Consider the following 26,099-nt stretch of genomic DNA (forward strand, 5'->3'; position numbering starts at 1 on the left):
GGAATAACTTTGCCGCTGGTCAACTAATCTTCGCGAAATTTTCAAAACTGGTGGGGAGCTCTGGTCCGCTCCTATCCTGAAAGTCTTGGGATGATTCGTCAAGCGGAGGCGGAGATAAAAGGGGGTCACAAAGTGTGTTTTCCCCATGCAATTTCCCATGGTAACCTTTAATCGCAGCTACAGCCCGAACTGCTGAACGGAATTACACCAAATTTGGCAAAGAGGTAGTCCTTGGTTCACACTCATTGCTTCTGGCTAAATGGTGTAAATCTTTCAGTAGTTTTTGTAGATATTAAAGGAAAAAAATACATATATATCTGGGCAGAGCCTAACAACACATCTCATCGTGAGATCTGATTAGCTCTCAGCACTTCATCCAAGAAGTGTTGGCAGCCATCTTGGGACCAATACACATGATAGCATCTCATTAAAAAGCATTGCAGTTCATAGAAGGTTTGAAGGCTTTAGTTACATTATGAATCATTTGTTGAAGGTACCATACTCATTTTAGGACTTGTGGTGTGTTGTAAGGTGATTTTACCATGTGATAAAGCCTTCTGCGGGGATATCATGAATCATGTTTTAGAGAAAACTATTTTCTCATGCTTTTCCCACAGAGGTTTGGAAGGTGATCTATAAGCTAAACTGAGAGCATATTTTCTGTAAATTCACATTATCTTTCTCAGTTATATGAGAATGAAGTCTGACATTCTCAGTAAAACATGTACATCCAACAAGGGCAGAGACTGTCAGTTGATTCCTTTGTGTTCTACTGCAGCTTCCCAGAGTGTTCTAAAGAACAACTATAGCGCTAACAGCCTTACTTATGACAAAAGTATAGCACACTTGAAGCCATCTGGATTGGAATATGCTGGTAACACTTAAAACATTTAACTTAAAAAGGAACACAATGAGGGGGTTCATTTTGCCATAGAAAGTACGATTAGTGCTACAGAAAGAAAAATTAGGGCACATAATTAGTGACTTCTCAAATTCCCTTCAATTTCATTAAAACATTCTGACATGCAGACTGAAACATGTACTTTCAATACCAGCAGCATACTTCCTGGTGATCAGTAGCTTTACTACAGTGATCTAATGAGCAACTAGAGTGCTAACATTCAGAATTTATGGCAAATGTGTGACACATCTGAATGCCTTCTTGATGGAACCAAAGTAAAACACAAAGTATTTCCTACTGAGGAGACTGTAGTAAATGAGGAAATTAGGAAACTTCATAACAAATAAGTCTCCCAAGATGGCCGCCAGAGACAAAAGAGCCCAAATGTAGCACAAATATCAGCCAGATGTGGCCCAAGTATAGCCCAATGACAGAATGTCCCAGAGTGTTCAAAAGAACAACTAGAGTGCTAACAGTCTTACTTATGACAAAAGTAGGGAACACCTGAAGCCATCTTGATTGGAATAAAGTGGTAACAGTTAAAACATTTAATATGCAAAGGAACAAAATGAGGGGCTTCATTTTGCCATAGAAATTATGATTAGTGCTGCAGAAAGAAAAAATAGGGCACAATTTGAATTCTCTAATCTTCTTCTATTTCGTTAAAAAATTCTAACATGCAGATTAAAACATGCACTTTGAATACCAGCAGCAGACTAACCTGGTGAGCAGTAGCTGTACTACAGTGATCTAATGAGCAACTAGAGTGCTAACATTCAGAATTTATGGCAAATGTGGGACACATCTGCAGGCCCTCTTGATGGAACCAAAGTAAACAAGCATTGAAAATGCAATAGGTCTCGCCCTCATTTAAGTTGAAGCAATTCTGTTTGTCATTAGGTGGCTTTTTAGCTTAGCTTTTATTAGCGTTTTTCAAACTTTCATGTACATAACATGCATATATGTATGCATGCATTTATATTTGTATTTATATAGATATGCAGATTATATATATGTTTATATATACACATATATAAATGCATTTTTATGTGTGCATGTAGAGAGAGGTAGAGGGTAGAGGTGTAGAGGTAGAGAGTTAGAGATAGAGAGTGAGTAGCAGAGTGAGTGAGTAGCAGAGTGAGTGAGTAGCAGAGTGAGTAGCAGAGTGAGTAGCAGAGTGAGTAGCAGAGTGAGTGAGTAGCAGAGTGAGTGAGTAGCAGAGTGAGTGAGTAGCAGAGTGAGTGAGTAGCAGAGTGAGTAGCAGAGAGTGAGTAGCAGAGAGTGAGTAGTAGAGAGTGAGTAGTAGAGAGTAGTAGTGAGTAAGTGAATAGTAGAGAGTTGTAGAGAGTAAGAAGAGTAGTAGAGAGCGAGTGTTAGAGAGCGAGTGTTAGAGAGCGAGTGTTAGAGAGCGAGTGTTAGAGAGCGAGTGTTAGAGAGCGAGTGTTAGAGAGCGAGTGTTAGAGAGCGAGTGTATGAGAGCGAGTGTATGAGAGCGAGTGTATGAGAGCGAGTGTATGAGAGCGAGTGTATGAGAGCGAGTGTATGAGAGCGAGTAGTAGAGAGTAGTCAGTCAGTGTCAGTCAATCAGTGTCAGTCAATCAGTGTCAGTCAATCAGTGTCAGTCAATCAGTGTCAGTCAATCAGTGTCAGTCAATCAGTGTCAGTCAGTCTCAGTCAGTGAGTCCTTCATTATCAGTCAATCAGTGCCAGTCAGTCTCAGTCAGTGAGTCCTTCATTGTCAGTCAATCAGTGCCAGTCAGTCTCAGTCCGTGTCAGCTAGGGGACCTTTGCTGGCCTGGTTCTCTGGCTCTAAAGCAGCTCTGCTGACCTGGTTCTCTGGCTCTAAAGCAGCTCTGCTGACCTGGTTCTCTGGCTCTACAGAAGCTCTGCTGACCTGGTTCTTTGACTCTACAACAGCTCTGCTGACCTGGAACTCTGGCTCAAAAGCAGTTCTGCTGAACTGGTCTTCTGTCTCTAGAGCCGCTCTGCTGGCCTGGTCCCTTTGCTCTAAAGCAGCTCTGCTGACCTGGATCTCTTGATCTAAAGCAGCTCTGCTGACCTGGTTTCTCTGGCTCTTCAGCAGCTCTTCTGACCTGGTTCTCTGGCTCCTGAGCAGCTCTGCTGACCTGGTTCTATGGCTCTAAAGCAGCTCTGCCGACCTGGTTCTCTCCCTCTAAAGCAACTCTGCTGACCTGGTTTCTCTGGCTGTAGAGGAGCTCTGCTGACCTGGTTCTCTGACTCTAAAGCAGCTCTGCGGACCAGGTTCTCTCCCTCTAAAGAGCTCTGCTGACCTGGTTCTCTGGCTCTAAAGCAGCTCTGCGGACCTGGTTCTCTCCCTCTAAAGAGCTCTGCTGACCTGGTTTTCTTCCTCTAAAGCAGCTCTGCTGACCTGGTTCTCTTCCTCTAAAGCAGCTCTGCTGACCTGGTTTCTCTGGCTCTACAGCAACTCTGCTGACCTGGTTTCTCTGGCTCTACAGCAGCTCTGCTGACCTGGGTCTCTGGCTCTAGAGCAGCTCTGCTGACCAGGGTCTCTGGTTCTAGAGCATCTCTGCTGACCTGGGTCTCTGGCTGTAGAGGAGCTCTGCTGACCTGGTTCTCTGACTCTAAAGCAGCTCTGCAGACCTGGTTCTCTCCCTCTAAAGAGCTCTGCTGACCTGGTTCTCTGGCTCTAAAGCAGTTCTGCTGACCTGGTTTTCTTCCTCTAAAGCAGCTCTGCTGACCTGGTTCTCTTCCTCTAAAGCAGCTCTGCTGACCTGGTTTCTCTGGCTCTACAGCAACTCTGCTGACCTGGTTTCTCTGGCTCTACAGCAGCTCTGCTGACCTGGGTCTCTGGCTCTAGAGCAGCTCTGCTGACCAGGGTCTCTGGTTCTAGAGCATCTCTGCTGACCTGGGTCTCTGGCTCTAGAGCAGCTCTGCTGACCTAGGTCTCTGGCTCTAGAGGAGATCTGCTGACCTGGGTCTCTGGCTTTAGAGCAGCTCTGCTGACCTGGGTCTCTGGTTCTAGAGCAGCTCTGCTGACCTGCTTCATAAGCTCTAGAGCAGCTCTGCTGACCTGGTTCTCTGGCTCTACAGCAGCTCTGCTGACCTGGTTTGTCTGGCTTTACAGCAGCTCTGCTGACCTGGTTCTATGGCTTTAAAGCAGCTCTGCTGACCTGGGTCTCTGGCTCTACAGCAGCTCTGCTGACCTGGGTCTCTGGCTCTAAAGCAGCTCTGCTGACCTTTTCTATGGCTCTAAAGCAGCTCTGTCCACTCCTACAATCATCCTGACAGAAGAATGTCCTTATCTAATAACTCTGCTGAAACATAAGCGCTTATAAACGTATCCGGCTCTCAACTACTAGCACTCTAGGAACTCGGTCACTATCCATGCACTTGCAGAATGACTCCGGCATTGAGACAAGCAGTGATACAGTCAAATGTGCACAATGTATGCAGTCCCTTAACCCATTGCAGACTACTGAGTCAGTCCTGCAAAAGTCCAGGTAATAGTCATGCTTGTCGGGAATCACACACTGTGAGTCTGTGTCCACTCCTACAGTCATCCTGACAGAAGCATGTCCTTATCTAATCACTCTGATGAAACAAAAGCGCTTATAAACTTATCCTGTTGTCAACTACTAGCACTCTATGCACTTGCAGAATGACTCCGGCATTGAGACAATACCTAAGCACTTTTAAATTAAATTAACTGAGCACTCTATTTGCAGCACTGTCATCATTCTAGTTACTAGTGATCTTCTTATAGAATGACCTACGCACCAGCACAAGTACACGTACAATATTCTGTGTACTATCCCAACAAACCTCTAAGCAAATACATACTATTGGTACACTCCACTAAAAACTGAACTCATGCAGCCTAGGATACCTCCTGCCAGTCTCATGCAGTTTGTCAATCAGCCATCCAGCACTATGTTCTTATTGTATCACTCTGCCAATACCGAAGCATTTATGGGGCAGATTTACAAGCCCCCTGCGCCACCAGTATGTCACTTTTTTTTAACATAGTGATAGCGCTGGGGACTCTGTCATATTTACAAGGAGAGGAAAAGCCACCCTGCGTGGCTTTTCCTCTCCTTGAAAATACGACCCATTCAAATGCAGCACTTTGCGTTGAAGGGGCATTCCATGGGTGTTGCTGTGTTTGTTCAAACACAATACTCATGGAATAACACATCTCAAGACTTACTAGAAAGTGGAAAGCTGTAGATACGTGTAAATGTTGCGCCACCCTAGAGGTGGTGTAGCGAGGCACAACAAGGAGAAATGTTTTTATTTCTACTCGTTTTTTCCTCTTTCAATGCATGCTGCATACCACAGCACACACTGAAGGAGGAAAATGCCTCCTTCCTGCACAAAAAAAATCTCCCAACAACGCAGATATCCTTGCACCATGGTGCAAGGGTGCCTGCGTGACTGCAGTTTGTGTGGTAGTGCAGTGGGAGCACAGAATTACGACATATTCATGTAAGTATGTCACATCCCTGTGCTTCAGAAGTGCCACAGCGCGATGCAGCTAAACGGCTTGCAGTGTCACGCTACAGCACTTCCTCATAGATCTGCCCCTATAAATTCACCAAAAGGTACTAATGCATTCTTTCAGTCAATCATGCTCTACACATAGATTCAAGCAAACTTTCAGACATTACCATGCAATTATATTTCTTTTTATAAACCAGATAAGGTAGTCCTGAACTTTTTTTTCTGTTTGTTGTTTTCTATTTTTTTTGTAGTTTTTTTAACAATTTTGTACTTTTTTTGGTGTTTTTTAAAAATTGAACAAAAAAAGAACATACTCGCTTTCCACAGGAGTATTTCTTGTCAATGCCACACGACAGGACCCTGTCACACAGCAAGCATGTGACTTTTCTTGCGTTTACCTTTTTTCTCCTGCAGTAAAGTTGAAAATTTCCATACCACTAATTCAGGCCTCTGCTTGAGTGGATCTTCCTCCAAGATATCTTCATTTTTAAGAATTATGAGGAGCTTGCGAACAAGGTGCCATTTCTCCAATGCAATTTTTTAAAAACACCCAAAAAATTCCAAAACCAGCTCTGGAAGAAGAGATGTCTCCCATCAACTGCTCCTAACAGAATAATTAAAATGGGTGGGGTCCTTCAATAATTACAGTGGGAAATGTTATGAACCAATCGAATTTTTTTTTTTTTTGAGGTCACATGGTGCACCGTGCGCTCACGAAACGCGCACCCGGTGCGACTTCGCGAAAATATATTTAAAAATAATATACGTTTATTACAAGTAGAACTTTATTATTTTTATGAATACCTTAGATAATCTTTTGCCCTAATATGTACATTAAAAACACGTACATATCATTTTAGAAGATAAAAAATTTCACGGGAGATGCGCACCCAGCATGCCCCAGCACATAAGACGTCACGTGGGGCCCGCCACTGCGCAAGCGTTGGGTACGTAATACGCATGTGTCCGAAATGCGCGGGAGCAGGAGTTGCGGACTGGTCGCATACCGGTGGCGCACACCATGTAACATTGTATGTATATGACGTAACTGAAAAAAACACGCACTCGTCGCTCACGATACGCGGATCCTTCACGACTTTTCCAAAATGGCAGCTAGAATACGCCGACACGCTGCAGTAGGTATGCTTTGGGTGCGCAACTCCCCAAAAAATTTTGAAAAGAAAATTAGATAACTATATTAAAATACCAAAAAACGAAATAATTAAAAATATTTCAGTTTTAAATGTATTTTAATTTTTTCTTGCAATTTTCAGAAAAATATATGTTTAATAAATAAAATATAAATAAACAGTTAAAAAACTGTAGAAATTCAGTACACCAAATAGGTATAACTACTATTGCATTTAAAAATTAGCATTCAAAAAACCTTTGAAATTCACTGAAAAAAACATAGGTTTCAGAGACGTTATAGTTAGAAATTAGCATTTGAAAAACCTTTAAAATTCACTGAAAAAACCATAGGTTTCATGAGTTTTATAGTTAGCTGGACATCTCACTCCTACAAAACCATAGAAATTCCTCCGTTATAGTTAGTTGTGCTAACTAGAGCTCGCGCACCCGCAATGCACTGCTGATGAATTCACATATTACATAATTCATGACATGGTCAGTGACATCACTGATGACATCATCTACGTGACAATCTGATACACCTCATCACACACTAGTATAACCTTTGTTCACTCACTGTAAATACAGAGTACCATATTTGAAAGCATTGACACACATACCAGTTACGACATACGCACTCACTGATTCCTAAGTCTACGCGCATAACTGTCCATTCACCCACAGAATCACTTATACATGCAGTCACTGATCAATGGTAAGACTATCAAATGTACTCATACACCTATTTAAACATTGACACATCCACAGTCATCCTAGTCGGTTATGCAGTGTTGCTACTCACTCATGACAAGAATCAATCACACTTACATTTACTCAACCACACAGTTATACACACAACACCTGATTTATACATTCACATAGTAAATCATAGTTACTATGTTAAAAAATCACTATTACAATTATACACTCATTCATACAGTTACTCTCACAATCACTGACTCTTACGAATACTTATTTATATACACCAACTCTCACATAAAATGCCTTTTATTTTTCTACTTTATTGCAGTACCACTGACACATATATTCACTTACCAACACACAAATAAACACACTCAGACACCCAAACAACTGTTTCCATAAACACACCTAAACCCATATGCCAAGACAATCAACCACTCGCACATCTATGCATAGAGTTACAACTCCTCCACCCAACCACAGATACACTCAGTCTCCCTTACAAATACTCCGCCAACTAATCAATAACTAATATAGACACTCATGTAGTTAGTGACCAATGATGCTAAAGGTTATACAACAACAGAGACAGTGATACACACATTCACATTGTTTGGTTGCTAAACCATTTATTTACTGAGACACATTTAATTACTCACTTAAACAGTCAGACAGCTACTAAAACCTCCATCCAGACGGTTATATATCCACCAAATAAACAGCAGGTCTGGGAGCACACCGCTCACCTATCGGGCAAGGTTCGTCCCTGGCATTCTGGGTAATGCAGTCTCTGGTAGTTCGCCTCGTAGAAATGTTGTCGAGTGTTTCGTCAAAGTTGGCCCAGATGGTGCTGATCTCTAGACACCGGTGTTTCTGGTTCATTAACCTTCGTCAGTAGAGATTACAGACTTAGTTTTAGGGATTTGCTGAGTAGGTTGCCAACTTTGGCAAAACACTCAACAACATTTCTACGAGGCGAACTACCAGAGACTTCATTACCCAGAATGCCAGGGGTGAACCTTGCCTGATAGGTGAGCGGTGTGCTCCCAGACCTGTTGTTTATATATCCACTCAATCTTCAATAAAGATTGGTATATATATATAAAATACATATTTAAATTTCAAGCACAACCACATTCACTGGATGATGTCATCAGTGATTTCACTGACCATGTCATGAATTATGCAATATGTGACCTAATCAACAATGCATTGAGGACGCGCGAGTTCTAGTTAGCACAACTAACTATAACGGAGGAATTTCTATGGTTTTGTACGAGTGAAATGTCCAGCTAACTATAACAGTCATGAAACCAATGGTTTTTTCAGTGAATTTCAAAGGATTTTTATTTATTTTGTTAATATTCTTTTTTATTAAATAAAACAAGCAAGGCAAACACAATATACATAGCGCTTCATTCACATGAGGTCAGGTAGACAGTACATCAAATAATAAGCAATCATTGTAGGGAAGGAGGAGCACAGGGGAGAGACAATAAGCAGACAATATTACAAACAGTGAATGTGGGGTCAGGGGGAAAGTGGTATATCTATGTCATCCATTGGAGGTGGTGTACATATGTCACCTCGAAACCTATTCCATTGCCTCCAGATTTTTTCCCATTTCCGGGGGCGGCCCCGGGCCAGATACACCGTTTTTTCCAGAAACATGCACCAATCCATGTTTTCCTTCCACATCTAAACCGAAGGCGGTCTTTGGGGCCCCCACAGTTGTGCGATACCACGTTTAGCAATCATGGCCCCCAGGGTCGCCCACTGGGTCTGGGCCACGTTATAATCTGTGGGTTCCCAAACGTTTAGCAAACAGCGTCTGGCCTCCGGTAGGAGAGGGACACCCGTAACTTCTTCCATTACATCATACACCCGATTCCAATAAGCCACCACGTCAGGACATTCCCAGATAATATGTAGAATGTCCCCACCAGACCACATCCCCGCTTACACAAACTCTCATCGGAGAAGCCCATGTGAACCAGACGGGGGCCCATGACGTATACCCTATGAAGGATCTTAAGCTGGACCAGCCGAAGTCTCGCTGGGATCGCAAGCTCCTTGGGAGAGGAAATCGATGATTGGCAGTCTTTATCATCTAATTCAAGACTGTTCCGGACCCAGAGATCACGCAAAGGCAACAGAAGATCCGATCTATCATTAATCAGCTTTTTATATACAAGGGAGATTGTACTATCCGGAACATGGCCATCTAGCAATCTATCTTCCAGCGGGGACGACTCGGGTATCGCCTCCCTCACCGAAAAGACAGACAACAAAGCATGGCGAACCTGAACTTAGCGGAAATATTCATAGTTCCCCAATTCAAACTTCTTCTTTAACGTATCAAACGACTTCACTTGTCCTTTGACCCATAGGTCTCCCACCTTGCTAATGCCAATGAGGTCCCATCTATCGAACCCTTTTGTCTTCCACAGAGTACCAAGCCTATCTGAGTCAAAAAGTGGGGTCGCTAAAGTCAGGCGGTCCTTCCAACCCATAGAAGCAGTTGCATCATGCCATACACGAACCGCTGTCCTAGTAGGCCCGGACAATGACCTGACAGCTGATTTCGAGTACAGTGCCCTATAGTAATTGCCCCCCGGCAACAACCATTTGTCCATAGCAAACGCGGGATTCAGTTCAGGACCGTGGTTAATGGCCCTCAACTGAGATGCCCAATAATATTGCATGATGTCCGGGAGGGCGATACCCCCATCGTACCACGGGAGCGTTAGTTTGGAAAGCGCAATGCGAGGTCGACCGTCCCATATCAATTTCCACTGGAGACCCTCGATGTTTCGAAAATAACTGGCGGGGACTATGTCGAGCGTGTTTTGGAGGGCGTACAAGAAGCAAGGCAAAGACATCATCTTTAAAAATGCAGCGCGTCCCAACGGCGAGAGTGGAAGCCTACGCCATCCCGGAACATCCTGCTGCAAACGAGTTAAAGGTGGGAGAAGATTAAGCTCATACCAGGCTACAGGGTCTGTGTAGACCCAAATACCCAGATTTTTAAATCACGTTTGTGTCACCTGTATGGGGCAATTATGCGGGAGGAGGGGGGTATCGCCAGAAAGAACATATAAATAGGATTTTGCCCAATTGATAATTAAACCAGAGTTTCTACCGAAGGAGGCCAGGACATCACAGAAAACCATCAACGATTTCTTGGGCGAGGTGAGATATAGCAATATGTCGTCAGCATAGAGTGAAATGCGATCTTCTTAATCATTGAACCACCGAATACCCCTTATCGAGGGCTCCCAGCGGATCCAGGCGGCAAGGAGCTCCAGGGCCATGGCAAACGGGAGCGGTGATAGGGGGCATTCCTGACGGGTACCACGCCCAAGACTAAACGGTACCGAAACTCGACCATTGACTATGATCTGAGCAAGCGGGTTTTCATAAAGAAGCCGGCCCCAACCGATAAAGCCGGGACCGAAACCAAATTTAGCTAATGAAGCCCACAAATAAGGCCACTCAATAGTGTCAAAAGCCATCGTGGCATCCAAGGACGCCAAGATGGCTGGCTCGCGCAACGTCCCAGCCCTCGCGAGAACTCCATGCAGATGCCTGAGATTCAGCGCAGTGTTACGCTGGGGAATAAAACCGGACTGATCCGGATGGGCCAGGTCACTAATGACCGTGATCAAGCGATTGGCCAGCACCTTTGCGAGAATCTTAGGCTTGGCGTTCAAAAGAGATATAGGACGATACGACCCACACTTGTCCCTTGGTTTCCCTTCTTTGTGTTTAACAACAATCGTCGTAAGTCGCTGGTCTCGGGGGGTGAGAACCACAGTCACGAGACTCCAAAAACATATCTCTCAAATAGGAGGCTATCTTATCGTGTCGCAACTTGTATAGCTCTATCGGCAGCCCATTAGGACCCATGGCCTTACCAGACTGCAAGGAGCGGATCGCAAGGGCAACCTCATCGGCGGTTAGTGCGCTGTCCATTCTCTCTCTATCAACATCCGAGAGACTCGGCAATACAATGTGACGCAGCAACAAATGAGAGTCCTGCTCCGGCCTATCCAACATGGGGGAGTATACTGTCCGAAAGTGATCAGCAAAGCACTCAACAATCTCTACCGGGTCTGAGACCCGCACACAACTCACTCTCTCAATATCAGGCACGACCGGACTAGCCCTGTCCTTCTTGTCCAACCATGCTATCAATTTACCGGCTTTATCTCCCACGTCATATAGACGACCCTGTTGCTCTCGACTCATGGCCTTAGCAGCATCTGTAACTAGAGCCCTATATTCCAACTGTTTCTATCTTAACATATGTGTCTTTGCATGGGTTACCTCCTGCTCCAGGTCTAACTCAAGGTCCGCTATTTCAGTTTCAACATTCACCACTGCTTCATTGTTCAGTTTTTTAACGCCAGCATTCAAAGACCGGGCTTGCCCCCTGAGAACTGTTTTGAAGGCCTCCCAAAGCGGCACTGCAGACGAGACAGAGCCCTCATTTTCTAAAAAATATAGATCAAGTGACTTTATCAAATTGTTACGAGTTTTAGGATTACGGAGATACCAAGGGTTGATCGGGGCCACCCGCCCCTCGGTCCCCGAAGACAATTCAATTCGAAGCCACAGGGGAGAGTGATCAGAAATTCCTCGGGCCATATGTTTAACCTCAGCGACAGAAGTCGCCTGTGTAGCAGGCACCAGGATGTAATCAATCCTCGAAAGGCTACCAGGGGCACCGGAGTGGAACGTGTATTGCCGCTGAGTGGGATGCGAAAGTCTCCAACAGTCTACAAGGCCTAAGGTATCGATGAGACCACAAAGCCAGTTCTGCGCCCCCTTAAGGTCTCTAGGTGGATGTCTATCAAAAATACCAGACACAACCGCGTTAAAATCACCACCCAATATCAATGACCCCTCGGGAAGAGCCAGGAGAACCCGCCCCAGATCTGTGAAGGTGGTGGACTGCAGACCGGGAGGGACATATACGGATACCAGGGACAGGGTCCTACCCTCCCAACGACCAGTAAGGACGACATAGCGCCCTCTATCATCGAGAACCGTTGCATCTACCTCCAACGGGAGAGAATTCTTAATAAGAATAAACACCCCTCGGGAACCTGAGGAAAACTCTGCATGAGCGGCCGAACGATACCCCTTCCTATTCATAGCATAGCATGTATTTCCTATCAAGTGAGTTTCCTGTAGTAGGACCACATCAGGGGAATGACGTTTTACCTGCTGCAGTACCACTCCACGCTTTATCCTATCCCCCAGCCCATTCACATTCAGCTCAGAAGTCTCAATCCCCTACCCTCCTTCCCACACAAGAAAGAAATTCCAACCCCAAGAGGAACCCAGCGCTCTAATCAGAAAGTCTCGCAATACATTGCCTTGCAGTAAACGAAACTGAAAAAACAACACAACCCCCCTTTTCCCCACCAAACAACCCGTTACAACACCCCCCACCCCTGCATAAGACTAGAAAGCCAAACCAACTTGCAGTGTGCCTGTCACCCCAACATCTAAACTAATCTACAGAAAGTCAAGCAGGGGAGGAAAGTGACCCCCCAATAGCCCTGCAACCCCCTGAGATGCCTCATAAAATCACATTACACAATTAGTGCGCCACAGTTCGAAGCTTCCAGAATACCCCAGGAACCAGTCCATGATAAGGTTATTCCTGGTCCATCGATTCGCCCTCCGCACCGCCACTCTGCCCGTCCTGCGGATGATGGGCCAGAAGAGTATCAAGCCAGTCGGACACTACATCTGGTCTGTCGAAAAAATAAGTCCGCTCTGCATGTTCGATACGCAACTTGGCCGGAAAAAGCATGGCGTATTTGAGGCCCATCTCTCTGAGCCTCCTTTTCACTCCGAGAAAACCAAGTCTCTGTTTCTGCACGGCTTGGGTAAAGTCTGGATAAAAACTGAAGGTAGTGTTCTCAAACTTTATGGGACCGCCTGCACGCGAAGCCTGCAGGATAGCGTCTCTGTCGTGGAAATTGAAAATTCGTTCTATTATAGGCCGCGGCGGGGCACCCATCTTGGGTTGTCTACCCGGAACTCTGTTAGCTCATTCCACAGTGAAGAAATTGCTCAGTCCCTTGGGTGCAAGGTAATTCATGATCAGGTTCTCCACAAAAAGATCAGTTGCTGAATCCTCCGCCTTCTCCGGAACTCCTATGATACGGATGTCATTCCGCCTAGACCTTCCTTCAAAATCCTCCAGCCGACGTTCAAGGAGGTCATTGGAAGCCCTTAGGTTGCGAACCTCTGTCTGTATCTCAACGACGTCGTCCTTCAGGCTAGAAGTCTTAATATCCAGCAATGTAACCTTTTCGTTGGTTTTCGCTAGGTCCGTGCAGATCAAATTCACATCAATCTCCACAGTATCAAGTTTATGGGCAAGAGTCTCCATTTGTCCCCCGAGGGACGATCTGATCCCATCAATATATGGGCCATGACGTCTTGAAGGACAGGCTCCATCGCTGAGGTCCGTGGATCTTTCGCTCCCTCCAGCGCCCTACCCGGTCCACTGGGCGACACCTTAGCCTGAGCATAGCGGTCCATGATGTTGGTTTGGGTATAGCTGCCCCGCCGAGTAGCCTTTGATCTCTGCTTGTCCCCCTCCGGCTTCCCCGCTGTCGTGGAGACAGTGAAAATGATTCCAATCTGGGGCGGGGGGATAAAAGCGCAATCAAGAGGCTAAGTGGAAGGCCATGCCCGGCAACGGTCGACCTTGGTAGAAAGATGGAGATCTCTGAGGTCCCTCGAGCAGCAGTGCAGAAACCGCAGTATTTGGTCTGCCCAGCAGACGAAAAACGAAAGTGAAAGTAAGCCGGACCGGTCGTCTCCGCCGCCTCAGGCCGATGTTGTTCAACTACAACTCGGGCACCATGCCAACTCCACAGCCGGGCATCATGGAGGCGCAGGCCGCGATCTTCAAATCGTCATAACTCCGGCTCCCGGGGCCCGATCCGGATTCTGGTTGCAGTATTCGCCTCACCAGCGGTTCGTCTTCACGGGGACATATATGAAAGTCTGGATAAGCTACAGGATATATGCGGGAGGTTGCGAGGGTCTCGGGAGCCCTGTGCTCACGCGTCCACCTTGGTTGCGCGCGAAGCTCCTCCCTTCAAAGGTTTTTTAATTGCGAATTCCTAACTATAACTACTCTGAAACGTATGTTTTTTTGCAGTGAATATATATATATATATATATATATATATTGCCACAGCTTCTTCTCTCCACTTCTTACGGATCAAAGGACACGGCACAGCAGTAGTAGTTTTTAGCGTTTTATTATTTACACACCAGTGCAAACATAACGTGCAACAAAAAAGGACGGTCTACGCGTTTCGGCTCCTGCCTTCAACTGGACCATATATATATCTATCTCCAACAAAAAGGTTATCCCATTTAGAAGAACCAGCATTCAGGTAGGTTTTGTAATTTCGTTTTTATTTTCAGGAAAACAGCGTGGAACGATGAAAACAAAGTCCAGGCAATTTACAAGCCTGACGCGTTTCATGCTCCCCTGAGCATTTCTTCAGAGGTTTCTGTAAACTCTGTGTGGAGCTTTCAGAGTCTTTAAATGATTAGCACCTGCTCCAGTGGGCGTTGGCGCCCCCAGAACCTGCTGGTGCTAGTAGTTCAATAAATCACGCTCCAGTGAGCTGCTCCCAGGGTGAAATAATACTTCAAAGTTAAACCCGAGTGGGTCAGGAAAATGTTAAATCTCCTCTGCGCTGCAAGTTACATCCTGAAAAACGACCTTGCCTGCCAGTTTCTGCTGTATGCCATGAGCCTGCAGCTTAGACCACTTCCATGTGCTAGGGCCGTTCCGCGACCGGGACCGGCCGGTAAATAAATCCAACAAAAACGTTATCCCATTTAGAAGAGCCAGCATTCAGGTAGGTTTTGTAATTTCGTTTTTATTTTCAGGAAAACAGCGTGGAATGATGAAAACAAAGTCCATGCAATTTACAAGCCTGACGCGTTTCATGCTCCGCTGAGCATTTCTTCAGAGGCTTCTGTAAAATCTGTGTGGAGCTTTCAGAGTCTTTAAATGATTAGCACCTGCTCCAGTGGGCGTTGGCGCCCCCAGAGCCTGCTGGTGCTAGTAGTTCAATAAATCACGCTCCAATGAGCTGCTCCCAGAGTGAAATAATACTTCAAAGTTATGGCACTAGTAATACCAGCAGGCTCTGGGTGAGCCAACGCCCACTGGGGCAGGTGTAAATGATTAAATGAGGCTGGTGCTCCACGCAGTGTTTCAAAAATCAAGCCTCTGAAGAAATGCTAGTAGAGCAAGAAACGCCTCAGGCTTACAGATTCATTTGGACATACTGCGCTGTTATCCTGCTAAATAAACACGATAATTTACCTACCTGCAAGTTTGGCTCTTCCAAATGGGGTGCTTTTGTGTGGATATGGATATATATATATATATATATATATATATATATATATATATATATATATATATATATAATTCACTGAAAAAACCATAGGTTATAGACCATATATAGTTAGGAATTAGCATTTACAAAACCTTATTTTACTCACACAAAACCATTGAAATTAGCATATATAGTTAGTTGCACTAACTATATATCGCGCACCCGCAATCCACTGCTGATCATGTCACATATTACATCATTCATGACATGGTCAGTGACATCACTGATGACATCTCAAATGACATCACTGATGACATCACTGATGACATCACTGATGACATCTCAAATGACATCACTGATGACATCACTGATGACATCATTCATGTGATAATACGATGAACCTCTTCAGACTAATATAACCTTAGATACACTCAGTGTAAACAGACACTCACAGACTGTCACTCATCTATGGAGTTACTCACACACCTAGTCAGTCATGCAAAGAATCAATCACACCTCCATTTCCTCAACTATACAGTTATACACACCTTACTTATTCAAACATATACTAACACATATTTACTCTCTTATACAATCCCTGATACAAGTTCACAATGATCCATACAGCCACTCACACATTCACTGGCTCTTATGCACAGTTATTTATATATGTCAACTCTCACATGTACTGTGTTTTACATATGTACTTACTTTGACATGTAGCACTGAGATATCCATTCACTCACCAATGCACACAGTCAACCGCCCATACAGCTGTTTCCACATGCACTTTTGAACCCATACATCTAGTGAATCAACTGCTCACACATCTATGCACAGAGTCATACACCTCCCAGCCACCCACACACATACTCAGTCTCCCATACAAATACTTGGGCAACCAATCAATAACCCATATAGTTACTCATATAGCTACTGATCAGCACATGCAGCAGTTTACAGAACAACAGACATAATGATGCACAAATTAAGACAGTTTAGTCACTAACCCATGCACTCAGTTAGACACATTTAATCACTCACCCATACAGTCAGTCATGCACCTACTAAATCCTTCATCCAGACACTTATACATCCACTCATTCTTCAATATGTAAGACATATTTTAACTTTACAGAAACATACAGTCACTGGATGTTGTCATCAGTGATGTCATCAGTGATGTCATTTGAGATGTCATCCGTGATGTCACTGACCATGTCATGAATGATGTAATATGTGACATGATCAGCAGTGGATTGCGGGTCCGCGATATATAGTTAGTGCAACTAACTATATATGCGAATTTCAATGGTTTTGTGTGAGATAATGTTTTTTAAATGCTAATTCCTAACTATATATGGTCTATAACCTATGGTTTTTTCAGTGAATTTTCAAGGTTTTTTTTGTGCTAATTTCTAACTATATATGGTCTATAACCTATGGTTTTTTCAGTGAATTTCAATGGTTTTTTAATAGCAAATATCAAAAGCTGTAAAATGTATTCTTTTAAAGGAAAAATATATTTTATATGTATTTAATATAATTTTTTTATGTATATAAATTTTTTGAGGGAACGAATTTATCAACTATCATGCTGAAGAAGAGTGTGGGGGAAAAAAAACAGCGGAGGACTAAGAGGAAAGAACAATCAGTTCAAAAATACAATTGCTTTAAAGCATGAAGTGCTTTTCCACACATTTACATAACCCATATTAGAACATACAAAATATCTACAGAGGAGACGGTGTACATTGAATTTTAGACTCTTCATTGGTACCTACATGTTGGTACTTACATCACCCACACAACACAACAGCTCTATTCAGAGCTACCCTACCTCAAAGCACTCTAAAATATTATTTTACTATTTCCTTTGGTTTTCCTCTTGTTACGCTTTCCGGAACGCTACCCGGTGCGCGGACCGGTCGCTAACCGTGCGAAAATTTGGAAAAAAAAGGTTTTTTTTTTTTTTACATATATGGGCCTCCTCAGCCACCCTCAGAAAACCTAGGGGGTCAGGATAACTCTCCCGTGCCCCCTTATACCCATTCCCAACATTGTTTATCCTCCATCTTGTGACTAAATTCGTCCAAAACACAAGATGGCGGACTCTCGTTACGCTACCGGTGAGCTACCCGGTTCGCGTACCGGGTAGCGCTTCCACCGCGAAAAATCGAAAAAAATGTATTTTATTATTTTGCCCCGCGGGGCCCTTTAATAGCCCCCACATTAATCCAAGGGGGTCAGGAGGGGTCTACCTTGCCCCTTTCATTCATTTCCCCCTTCGTTTATTTCCACCTCTTGTCTCTCGATCCTACCGAGAGACAAGATGGCGGCCGCTCCGGACTGTTTAGAATGTTGAGAGTCACCGGAGAGCCAATCCGCTTCTCCTCGAGAAGTTCCGTTACCCGTCTGGTACGCGAACCGGGGCGCTAACCGGGACACTGCCACAGATATATATATTTTTTTGAACGTTAATTTCTCAAAATCCACTTGAGCACATATCTTGAGACCTAGCAAAGGCACATCGGGCAAACAGTCTCTACAATTTTGCCAAGTTTCATAGAAATCCATACAGCCGTTCGAGCTTAAAGTGAGTCCAACCGCCCTATGGAAAACTCAATGTTAAAAACACGTTTTGGGACCCCCCCTTTTTTCTCGGCCCCCGCTTGACGAAACCCCTCCAAACTTTCAGGGGACGCCCAGAAACAAAATGTGCCATTTTCCTGAAAATTTCAGCCAATTACGTCCATCAACGCCAAAGTTATTCAACATAGAATTTTCAGAAATCCCTATTCAAAAAAATCCTAACTGTATATATCTACTGGCGACCGCCAGTAGGTTATATATATATATATATATATATATATATATATATATATATATATATATATATATACCCCCCCACAAATCTCATCTGTGTTACTGAGTCCTGATCGCTGGCTGTGTGTGATGTGAAATATTCTACCTTCGGCAAAAGGATAAACTACTTGCAGTTAAATAAACTCGTTTCATCTGGTAAGTCAAAACCTTGGATTACTAAACTTTGTGTTTGTTTAAGATTACGTGGAGTACAGTACAACTTGGAATTTGTGTCTGAAAAGAATAATATACTAGAACGTATGTGGAAACCAACTTTTTATGATGTACACAGGTGTGGGTCATTTGATAGCTAACTTATTAATATGATTGTGAGAATTTGCTGAGTGAAGTACCCTTGTGTGGCCACCAGAGATGCTTGATGCACCATTTGGCTTGTGACTATAAAAAACAAAAATCTCACAAAGCAGAACTTCCTCAAGTTATAGCAAGCTAAACACACTTTTGACGCATTCTTTCACATCCTGGTACTTAAGTGTTGTTGGTTCTAGGCTTTGATGCTCTTGTACCTATGCTGGAGGGAATCCCTACTTTTTCTGTGCATGATGTATGAGCTGAAATGGGAATTACTATTGTAAGAGCTGTTGATGGGAGAGAAGTGTCCACATCCAAGGCAAATGTTCCTGGAGGTAAGATTAGTTGGAGTGCCACAAGTGTGTTGGACCTTAGCAAAGGTTCATTTGAGTGCCTTATTGTCCTGAATGTATTTGCAATTAGGGTACAGGAGAGAGAGAGAAAGGGTGCGGACGAGGGAACATGGGACTACATTATGCATTGTGGATTTATTCCCCCATTAATTTGACGTTAACCCTTTGCTGTCTTCTGTTTCTCTCCTAGGTTTGGAGGTACCTTCCTAAGGAAAGAGGTTGATTGCTTTTGTGTCAATACCACAAACATGTATTTCTTTAATGGAACTCTCTACAACATCTTCCCCTCAAATGCAAGTCTCATTGGAACTGAGGTTGCACACAGCCCAAGCAACGCTCCATTCTACCGGCCTAAGGACTGCAAAGAAAGGTAATGTCTCGAGTCATACCTAATGTAGATGCCTCATTCCTGTTCTGTGGTTTCCTATTGAACAATGGCAAGTCATTTTTAAATGTTTGAAACCTGACTTGACGATGCTCAGATATCGAAACAAGTGCATCAGCATTCTAACTGGTATCTTAAAAATAAGATCATTTAATTATGGTCGTTACCCCAAAAGAGAGAGGTGGAGTTGGAAGGCAAACCTACATTCCTCCAAATCAAGGCTCGCAAAACACAAAAAGGTAGGATGCCGGTAGGAACAAAAATGGTAAAGAAACCCCGGATTGGGTCAGTCAACTCATACATATAGTGTGGGACCGTTTAGAGTGGGGAGGCCATCCTTAATCGAAGAGGATGCCTCACACACATAAGTGTCATGCTTCATCATCAACATCCTCTCCCCATTCTGGTAAAGTGGTATTACCAATGCGGACTGAACCTCCACGAAGACTTGGCGGTTGGAGGGAGTTCTTACATAAAACTACTGGACAGGAATTGGATCCAGACAAACTAAAAAATACCTTATCTTTATTTATGAGGACTCCAGGTAAAATAAAACCACTTCTCTTGATGGATATCACAGAGTACAATTACTCAGGCCTGTCTAATTTGCCAAAATATTTCTGCCCTCAATGATTAGCTTAATAAGTCTTGGGCGTTCTTCAGGGCTAGTGGATCCCTATAGTATTAACCTAAGTGTCAAGTGGACTCTAGTTGGGGATGCAAGTGCAACACCCACTCAGTAAACCCAGGTGAGTCCTACCTGGGCTTCTAATTTCCTGGTTTCCGTTGCTCACCCTAGGCTTTAGAGGATACCAGTAGGCTGGTCAGGGAGGGGGCACCCTTTATTGTCAGACTTTAATCAAATGTATAAATACTTGTTTGAACCTAACATCTTCCACTCCGTGCTGCTGGTATCCTTATGTAATTGTGGTAACTACAATGAACAATGGGAGTTCAGGCTCAATCTACATTCCTTAAGTAGGAATTCTGACCATGGGTTGAATAATTTTGGAATTGTGGTATCCACAGCTTTTAATCTATAGTTTAAGGCTGAACCTACAATATTTGGTTAAATATGATTATGCTCTGCACTAGCCACAAACCAGTTTGGCATATAAGCTTATTTCTTAGCTAACGCTTCCTGAGGTAGCACCTAATGAAGAATGTCAGGTCTGGCCAGTCTGACCTACACACACTGGCCACTGCAGAGATAGCCACAGGGGTATAATTGCAGTGCGATCTGTGAAAACAAAATTTGTAGGTCAAGCCTGGGCTCCTCTGCAAGGCATGCTGTATTTGAGCTATCCAGGCCTTTGGACACGCCAACCGCTTTTGGTTGGTTAGTTGGGCTGCTTTTTAAAATTGCTCATCTCTGGTTGGTTAATGTGTCCTGCCTTTGAGTGCATGGTTCTCTCGCACCGGACATTACCAATTGATTCTTTTGGTTGGCCAGCTCAGGCCATCTCTTGACTCCTCGCTGGCACCCCTTCATGGCTAATGCAGAGTCCATCCATGTCGTTATCTGGAAGGGGAACTTTTAGGCCCTTTTCACTGGCTTGCTAAAGTAGTCCTGGGATCCTGGGAGGTAGGATCAAGATTCATCAAGTATTTGCAATTCAATAGGTCTCGTATTACTGAATGTTCAACCAATTGGCGTTGCAAATAATAATGCAATGCCAATAGCGCTAACTTTCAGTAATGCGAAACCTATTACATAGCAAATGCCTGTTTATGAGGAGACAGCCTGTCCTCCACAGCCATGGCCTACTCGACCTCCTGCACTCTGCTTATTAAACGCACATTTCAAGTCCGTCACTACTTGTTGCATTTAGTGTGCCAAACAAAAAATGACTCTGAACACACATCTATCACTGTGCTGAAAAAATAGATGAAGTTGTGCTGAAACCAATTTCTTCTCTGAACAGTGCCGATGCAGATGTGCTTAATGGGATTTCTTTGTTTTCTGTGTTATGATTTTTCGTGTATTTGTTTTTGGTAATCTCTGTCCTTTGCCTCACAGACTGTCTCCTACTGGTCCACAGTTTGTGACGCATATTTTCTCTCACGATTTCTGCAGCTTGTTCATTTTAATTTTTCACCCACAAAAGACAAGGAAAAAATGTTCTTGCGTGTTGTATTTGCTGTTCTTCGTCATAAACAGCCTCAAAGAGCCTGCACTTCTACATAAAAAGCCATAAATCAGCAATGTATATCACCAAGAACACTTATTTAAGGGCTACTTCATACCCTTTCAACAAATCCTAATAGGAATGCAAATTGGACAACGTAACCAATCATGAACTGCCATATACTTGATGACAACCTATCCGAGCAATGGCAGAACATGAAAAACACATGGAAACCAGTGGGTGAAGTGGGCTGACCTAAAGCCCCACTCTTTTTTCCCTTTTGGTTCTTTCTTTTTAAGATTTGCTAACATGAGATAATGTAAACTAAAGTTGTCTCTAGCCAGACCTAAAATGCGTACATTAATGTCTTCTCTTCTTTCTCCTCTCAGATGTGTAGGTACAGTCTGCTTGCCTTATGGAAATGGGGTATTAAGTTTGGCAGTATTCAGCAGCGATGGTCCATACATTTACAATGCCAGTGTTAGCCTGATGGCGAGCTCCGTGCCAGTTGGAACAGACTTCACAATGGAAGTGTCGGGGTGCTTGGCAAGTTCATATGAAAAGACATTCGGTAAGAATTGCTTTTAACAAGAGCTGAACTGGCATCTGAGTAGGCTACCCGGATAAAGAGAATGAAGTGTTTGGCCTGGAAAGCTTGAAAGAACAGAATATTCCAATCACCGGTGCTATCAGATATCGTATTCTGGTGGGATAGGTACAGATCTGTTGTAAAGATTTCCACAACAAATACATATTGGAGAACTTACTCTTTGAGCTTGCAAAGGTGCTAAATTCCAATTTGGGACCTATCACCGCTCTAGACTGATAGTAGAATTAAGACTCCTTAATTCTGAATAGAAATCATGGAGGTCCTCTCTTGCAAGCAATTTCTACAGCACATGAACTGTATCCTAGCCTCCTTATATACAGTCTTCTGGTAAATGGTATTGATCCAGTGCGACACCTAATCAGGGATCAATATTTAATAGCATCACATAACGTTGGCCCATACACATTCACCCAAATCCCTGATGCGCTGGGGGTTTTAATGACAATGTTCAGTTGTTTTCTTTATACAGGCTCATATCTGACACTTCTAAATGCATAACTTGAACCTGCATATCTACTCTATTTCCTCTGGTCAATGGACAATTAGTTGAGAAGTTGATAGTAATAATAGAACTATCTAACTATCTATACAGTTGGCTAAATAATCTCAGACTCTCCATAAGATTAATAAAGTTTATCCCAAATAAATGTGAATAATTACTGCTCATCGCATACAGGTTATAAAGCAATCAAAGAAAATGTCACCAAGAGGGTGAGAAAAACATCAACAAATGCAAACAGTGTCATACTCATCATCAAATAAATTATATGCATATGAAGGAGTGGATAGATGGAGAGACATACGTTTCAAAAACAAAAATACATTTGCAAATGATTATACAAAGTACGAGTCAGAAGTAGAATACTAACCCAAAGATCAGTGAAATACCACCCCCTGAAATTGAGTCGGGGAACAAAGATTTCAGAACTCAGCAATGGGACAGGAACAGCTTGGCCTCTCTGCAAACCGACGGACAGCGACAAATCACCCCCTCTCCTGCTGCCTCCTCTTGCTAAACCACACCCCCAAAGGCACCCCAGTTCTACCCTAAAACCTACATGTCCGACCCACAATATTTGAAACAGTTTATAGAGTTCGATTTTTCATTGGATGGTCCGAGGGGTGGCTCATCACACCACCATGACCACATTCATGATTCTATAGCCTCCTATTCATTTGAATGTTCCCATCACGTAATTCATGACTACTGAATGCAAATACATTGGTTCATATTATATGTAAAATTTTCATAGTTCTCAAGTGTCCCTTTTCCCCTATGTCCGCGGAAGAAGTATACACACTGACTTTGGGTCCCATGGTCAGTCTCGTTTCTTAGCAAGCAAGCAAACAAGGGCTTTCTCAGCTGATCAACCTTGGACCTTTGCACCTCTTCTGTTGTGCTCAGCCTTTTCTGTCAATTTTCTTTATTATTTCATGTTTTTCTCTCCAGCTTAACTATCACGTCACCTTTAGGTATTTCAGACCCGTTCATCTCACAATGGCGAACAAAACGCAGGCATTTATTAATTATGTGAAATGCACCCACCTTTGCACTATCCTATGTTAATGTTTTTCTTAGCAAAGCTTTAAGTAAAAGTGCCATTATTTATTATATTTAAAGCAAGATGCGAAATGCGGCCTAGTCATGCAATATTTCTTGTTTCTTTTGAAGCGTAATGTAAAATGCAACTTAGTTCTTTCATGCATTAGTTCACATTAGTGCACACATGCGCAAAGCGGTTTTCCCATGTATTTATGTGTTTTTGTAAGTTAATTACCACTGCACACTGTTAGTAAATATTATGGGGGTGTTAATTCGAGCAGGTTTTTATATTTCGCAAAAGCCTGCTCCATCAGTATTCTGGTGGCTGATAAGAAATAGCCATACCTGTTGAGACTGTCGGTCAGGCGTTTGCCATCAAAGAGGAACTGAGCAGCCCTAACTGAGGTGAGCGAACTGCTGCCGTCAGAAGCCATGGGTAAGGGCACCTCTGGTGTTTCACCTCTGTGGTCTTTGACACTATTGATTAGCCTGTTCTGGTTCAGAGAATCTGATAGGTTGTGGCTGTCTCAGAACACACCTCAAAGTGGTTTTGCTCATGTTTAAAAGGAAAATAGGAACAGAAATGAAAAGACATGTGGGCATATGCATCAAAATTCGGTAAAACGAGTCCTTGTTTGCGAAAAATAAGGATTCGCAAATAAGGACTCGCATTCTGCGATGCATCAACAGATTCGGTATTTAATACTGAATCGCTAAAAATCGGTAAAATATACCGAAACCACGATAGCGAGTGTCCAAAATAAAGATTAGCAAATACCGAATTAGCAAATATCGTATTGGTATTTGCGATTTCAGTATTAGCGAATTTGCAAAAAAAGGTCACGTTGGAAACAGGTTGATGACATCACAGCCAGGAAGTCTCCCAGCTTATGCTTCATTCAGTGACCTGTGGAGCTCAGAGGAGGAGGCAGAGCACAGGAGCTGAGGAGAGCACCAGTGATACCACAAACCAGCTATTCCACTGCATACCAGGATGGAGACGGATGCACCCCAGAACAAGGACATGCCCAGAAAGAGGAAGAGTACGTTTTCAGACAAAGAACTTGAACTTCTAATCAAGGGAGTGAGCAGCAAACATGACGGGCTGTTTGGCAAGCTGTCCCTAAAGGTGCCTGAGGCGGAGAAGTGCAAGATCTGGCTGCGCATCAAGGAGAGGGTAAATGCTGTAGGAGTCACCCACCGTAGCATAGACAACCTGAAAAAGAGGTTGTATGACCTCAGGAAAAGGGCGAAGGAGAGGATTGCAGAAAGGGTGAAGGATGCAGCTGGCACAGGAGCGGGAACAGCCAACGTCACACCCAACACATCCCTTGAGGACCTCGTTGAGGGCACCATTGAGCCTGAAGCAGTTGTGGGGGTCACCCAATTGGACACTTCCGGCGTTGCAGCAGGAGAACAAGGTAAGATGCATACCAGTACAGATACGAAGCATGTTGTCTACCCCTGCCCATTCCCCAGGGCAATCACAGTGCACATGTAGTAGTACCTAACGCATATACCCTCACCAAAGTGTTGCATCATGGGAGTCGTAGTCATATCATCAAAGTGTGCATGTAGGATCCCCAATGTCAATGAAATGAGACCAGCAGCACAGGGCCAATAGTCAGTCCAAATATGTCATTTATGTAGCTGAAAGAATGCAACATATATACATCCAGACAAAATAATAACAATGCACTGTTTCACACACAGATGCGTCACCCCTGATTCAGATGACAGCGGACGCCTCATAATCTCTGAAACCCCAGCAGGCCCGATGCAGACACTCCGCAGGGATGTCATCCCATGACACCACCAACACCATCACCACCACCACCACCACCATCACCACCACCACGGACAACACCAACAAGCCGCAGGGCAAATGTCCCCTCCCTGCAGGTGATGGAGACGGAGCAGAGGCCAGCAGCCACAAATGTTCCACTGCAGTCAGTTGTCACTCCGCCAGCTCAAACACCAGCATGTGTCACAGTCCGATAGCGGGGCAGGCCCCTGCCAAGAGCTGCAGAGAGATCTGAGGAACGAACACACGACTACGGTGTGGTTGATTCACGGATACTGCATGTTCAGCGCCTGCAGGGGAGACACATGGGTGCTTTCAACATCAACATTGCAAAATTGGCAAACAAAATGGTCACCATGACAGACGCTGTACGTGAAATTACCACAGCCGTTGCTGAGGGTAACAGAGATATAAAACTGTGCCTACAGGAGCTCGCTTGTGCCGTCATAGCAGGGCAACAGAGCGAGCGCAGGAGGCATCGCCAGA

At 43.9% G+C, this 26,099-nt stretch overlaps 1 protein-coding gene across 1 annotated transcript in view; it reads left to right on the forward strand.

The window, feature by feature from the left end:
- Positions 1 to 26,099, forward strand: part of PKD1L1 (polycystin 1 like 1, transient receptor potential channel interacting) — a 1,739,639-nt gene that overhangs the window by 202,025 nt on the left and 1,511,515 nt on the right. The window contains exons 3-4 of the mRNA XM_086964902.1: positions 19,333 to 19,512; positions 22,046 to 22,227. Coding sequence (XP_086821028.1) covers positions 19,333 to 19,512; positions 22,046 to 22,227 — 362 coding nt within the window. The remainder of the gene's footprint in view (positions 1 to 19,332; positions 19,513 to 22,045; positions 22,228 to 26,099) is intronic.

This window comes from Lissotriton vulgaris, chromosome 4_1 (genome assembly GCF_964263255.1).
Source record: "Lissotriton vulgaris chromosome 4_1, aLisVul1.2, whole genome shotgun sequence".
NCBI lineage: Eukaryota > Metazoa > Chordata > Amphibia > Caudata > Salamandridae > Lissotriton > Lissotriton vulgaris.